Source organism: Trametes versicolor (assembly GCF_000271585.1).
Source record: "Trametes versicolor FP-101664 SS1 unplaced genomic scaffold TRAVEscaffold_12, whole genome shotgun sequence".
Lineage (NCBI taxonomy): Eukaryota > Fungi > Basidiomycota > Agaricomycetes > Polyporales > Polyporaceae > Trametes > Trametes versicolor.
Genome location: NW_007360332.1, coordinates 4,983 through 9,438, shown reverse-complemented (window position 1 = coordinate 9,438; position 4,456 = coordinate 4,983). Strand labels below are relative to the sequence as shown.

Sequence of the window (4,456 nt, the reverse complement as noted above, 5' to 3'; positions counted from 1 at the left end):
TCGCGAGCGGGCAAAAGTAAGTACGTGTGCCCCGCGACGTCCCGCCGGGCCACAAAGGCGGGCGTCGGGCGCATGAGCCACGGGGAGCCGCCCGCCGCGACCAACGAGGGCGCGGCGGCGTTGTGTGGGCGCGCCAGGCGTGGAGACGAGGCGGGTGCGCGCCGCACGACGCCGAGCGCGTCGCGTGCCTAACGCGTCTGTTCCGCACCCCACGGGGCCGCCCGCACCTCGTGCACGGCGCGCCCTCTCTCTCCGGGTCCGCCGCGGCGTCCCCCAAATCGCACCTCCTCCCTGCCCCCGCACAAATCAAACTGCCCGGACGCGTCCGCACGCGACGGCGCGCGGCGCACATCGTCCCGAGGGACGTGTGCGCCGAAGCCCGCCGCGGGCGGACGTCTGCGCGGGCGGGCACGCGCGATTTTCTCGCGCCGCGCGCCACGCGCCCATGAAATGCGCCCAAACCGCCGAGATTTTTTCTCCCCCGATCGCGTCCAGACTGCGCGTGGGGGTGCGGCGGGGTGCATGGGAGCCGCGGGTGAGTTTTGGGGGCGTCTGGGTGCGGTGTCGGGGCGCGATGGCGCGGTCTTTCGCTGGGGGGCGGCACCTGGGGAGCCGCCGTACGCGATGTTGGGGCGGGGCGGGGCGACGTGGAATGTGTGTGGGAGGGCTGGGGTATGCATGCCGCACGTGTTTCGCACCGCTCGCGGGCGCGGGAGGAGGCGGGGCACGGTGTGTGCGCGTTTTGTTGAGATTGCCAATGAAATCGCCCGTGACGACGCCGATATTTTCTCCTCGGATCGCGCCGAAAGTTGCTGGGTGTATGCGCCGGGGTGCACGGGGCCGCGGTGTCGTCTTTTCTAAGCGATCCGGGGAGCCGTCGACGCGCGAGGTCGGAATTTTGCTGCAGGGCCGCCCTGCGGCAGCCACTGCCACGCGCCCGTCGTCGTCGCACGCTTCGTGCAGCGCGTAGATCGGTGGAGAGCGGTCTTGAGTGTCTATTTACCGAGAAGAGCGGCCGAGAACCGGTCCGCGGCGTCGACAACTTGAATTTCTGGTGATGGGCGCTAAGCAAAAGCGGCGGTGTGAGCGCAGTTCGCGTGTGCAGAGGCTGGGAACGCGCCATACGCGAGAGCAGTACATTATGCGTCATGTAATCGGGTGCTTCGGCGCGCCGGCCACAGAGCGCGACGACGAATGGGCGGGAATGTCGGCGGGAGGTGCCGCAGGCCAGACGGCGCGGCGGGCGAACGACGTCGACGGCGCCTTCGTGCGCGCACAGGCGCCATCCTGGGTAGACTTCCGACCGCTCGCGAGCGTGCGAAGCGGGGGCGTGGCGAAATGCGCGTGGGCCGTCGTGTTCTTGCGGGTGTGTTGGCGGAAGCGCCGATGACCGTTCCCGCGTCAATACTTGTGCGCTGCGCGAACGCCGGCGGGGGCGGGACGAGGGCGGCTGTATGCACTTTGTGGGCGTCGAAACCGGCCTGTTGTGTGCTTGTACAGTGAACGAAATCTCGCGAAACGTTATTTCGGGTGCGAGGGACCTCTAAACGGGTGCTGTCAGCGGAATTTTGGTCGGGCGAGGCTGTAAACACACCTGAAGCGAGGTTTCATCAGCCTCTACGACACGTTGAATGACGCAGGCGCGCTGACGACGGTGGGACGGCGGAATCGACGGCAGAGTGGGCGAGGGCGTCGAGAGTACAACGGAAGAAGTATGGGCGGGGCGGCGTCGTGCGTGCACCCTCGCATCCCAGGGACACCACGAACGACCTACGAGAATCCGGAGCGCGGGGACTGCGGGCGACGGTGAGCGCGGCGGATATACTGACCCAACGCACAGAGTGCACTGGCGCAGTCATTGACCGCCATTGCAGCTGCTTGGCGCGAGCGTTGGTGATGGGACATGCATCCAGCATAGCAGATACGCACTTTGTTTGCGAGTCTTGCATGAAAGGGCAGACGGGGGCTGCGGAGCACGAGGGAGGGCAGCAGTCAGGAGGGACGGGCAGACGGAGAGGCGGGCGAGAGAGCGAGGGAGACGCAGGCAAGTGATGCTTTCCCTTCGAGATCGGACTGGAGCTATCAAGGAGAAGGGCTGCAGCTCAGTCCAGCGCAGCTGCGACTGGCGGCACACGCAGGACGGCGCTGAGTGCGTTCGCAGGGGCGGCCAACGAAGACGCGAGCGGGGAGCGGCCGAGGCGAGTCGCTGTCCGATCGCGTTCGAGCGAAGAGGGCGAGGGGGCAGGCAGAGAGCAGCTCGGCGTCGACGATGACGTCCGTCTGTCGAGGGAGTGCAGGCGATCGAGCGCGTTGCCGGCGCTCGCGTGGATCTCGCGTGACACCCACACGTGATCGTGACCAATGTGGCTGCACGCGCCGCGCGCAGGCACGCGCATCAAGCTTGCCTCCTGCCGCCATCTTCCTCATTGTCGACCATGGCGGACCCCCCACAATTGCGGATATCCTGCAGAATGGGTGCGCTCCACTACACATCTTTGGAAACAGCTGAGCGCTCGAACAACATGCCAATCCACAGTCTGCACCGACCAGTGGCTAGTCACGCACGTCGATCCCTCGTGGCCTGTCTCTCAACTCAAGCAAATTCTCGTCCAGAGGTTCTCAAGGGAGCGCAAAACCGTGGAGAAGAGTCGGCGTACCATCCCTGTTTCTCCCCACAAGACCCGTCGGCGCTCTCTCTCGCCCATCACATTCGCTGCGCCCCGCAAACCTCGCCCGATAGTAACGGAGAACACTCTCTCTGTTGCAAGTGAGGAGGGGCCGGAAGCAGCAGAGGAAACTGAAGAGCTTGACAGCGACGAAGAAGACGACGAGGTGGTGGACGTCAACAAGGCCTTGAGCGAGGCGCACCGCTACAAGTACAACACCCGGCCGTCAACTTCCTCGACATCAGACGCCGTCTCCCGGCTCCCTCCTCCCGACAGTTCCGGTACGTCGCAAGAAGTCGAGGGGTGCGTTCTTATCACCTTCTCCACGACCCAGATCTTGGAAGACCGCTTCTCCCTTGACTGGTATGACATACACCCCGGCGAGCTGCTCGAGCTGCACCCGCTTGCCCACTCCTTCATCTCCCTGCCACGATTCTCGCTGGACGCATACATTGCACCGTACTTTGCGGCGCGAGTGTGGGCTCTACGCGTCGTCGGAAATGCCTTGGACTCCACTCTCCGGGATCTTGGAGTCCCACGCGATCATCAGACCGACGATGAGATCCCGGACGTCAGCCCGAGATCCCCATTGCTGCGCGACAAGAAGAAGAAAATCACGCTTGAATGGAAGGAGAGGTGGGCGGTTGTACATCAGGGTATCTTCTCCCTGTGCAAGGAGCGACATGTGAGTTTCTTTCGTGACTATATGCGGTCCAGACGTTGCACATTGCTCTCTAGTGAGACCCTGCGTTGGTCAGCATCGGTTGTCATTGTAGGCCGACGATTATTCGGGGCTTTGCCATCATCGTATCTCCGCGAATGATCGTCCGTACTCACTCCTCTATCTACAGGACACTCACGCGGCGTTCTCAACACCTCTTTCGACCATGCTCGCAATCCGAGACAGCACCCATTTTGATTTGCCCCTCCGCTCCTCTCGCCGCACACGCTCTCTGCCAACACCGGGCTTGTCTTCATCCGGGCCTGATGTTATCTGCGTCAAGTTCCTCGATGCAGCTACCACTCCGCCGCGACACCGAACCATGAGCCAGGACTCCCTGTCCGTACCATTCGAGCGAAACTCGTCGGAGGCATCATCCCCACCAGCACGGGACGCGTGGTGGCGACGGGGTTCACGTGAGGCGTCCGCGACTCTGAGCAGTAGTCTCGCGTCTAGCGCGAGCGCACTTATGGGAAGTCCCAGTGGGTCTGGTCTGGCCGAGATGTGGGACGCACTTGCACGACGAGGGAGTCGTTCTGGGCTGGATGATTCCGAATGCGAGGGGGAAGAAGCAGTTTGGATCGTACTCGACATGCTCACCAGTGCAGGTACGTTCAAACCTGATCGTTACATCAACCAAGCTGACTATATGCGCGCATATAAGCATGTTCACATATACTGCGAGTGCTGCACAGACACGCCCCGACGTCATGCGAATCCTCCTTTCTTCCCGAGCGCGCGCCCTCGCGATCCGCACCATCACCAATCGTCTTCAATACCCGAACATCGTCGCCCTTCTCTCCGTCAGACCTCCCCACTCCAGGACCCTCTTCGTCATATACCTTTCCACCTACAACTTCTTCGTCTCCTGCCAAGCCATCATTTTCCTCGCAGCCGCCACATGAGTCGGGCACCGCATACCCCTTTCCAAGCTCCCCACTCGCCTCTGCACCGCCTACTCGTCCAGTTACGCCCGCGCGACCACCTCCATTGAGCATAGACACGCTCATAACGGAGCACGGTGTGCCATATCCGGAATGGCGTCTCGCAATCACGCGCAAAGCGCGAC

At 63.1% G+C, this 4,456-nt stretch overlaps 1 protein-coding gene across 1 annotated transcript; it reads left to right on the top strand.

The window, feature by feature from the left end:
* Positions 1-2,435: 2,435 nt before the first annotated feature.
* On the top strand, positions 2,436-4,292 carry TRAVEDRAFT_52291 (uncharacterized protein; the record flags this gene model as incomplete). The annotated part of the gene is made up of 3 exons (XM_008045247.1): positions 2,436-2,475; positions 2,537-3,351; positions 4,083-4,292. The coding sequence occupies 3 exons, from the start codon at positions 2,436-2,438 to the stop codon at positions 4,290-4,292; spliced, it is 1,065 nt and encodes a 354-aa protein (XP_008043438.1).
* Between the last annotated feature and the right edge of the window lie 164 nt (positions 4,293-4,456).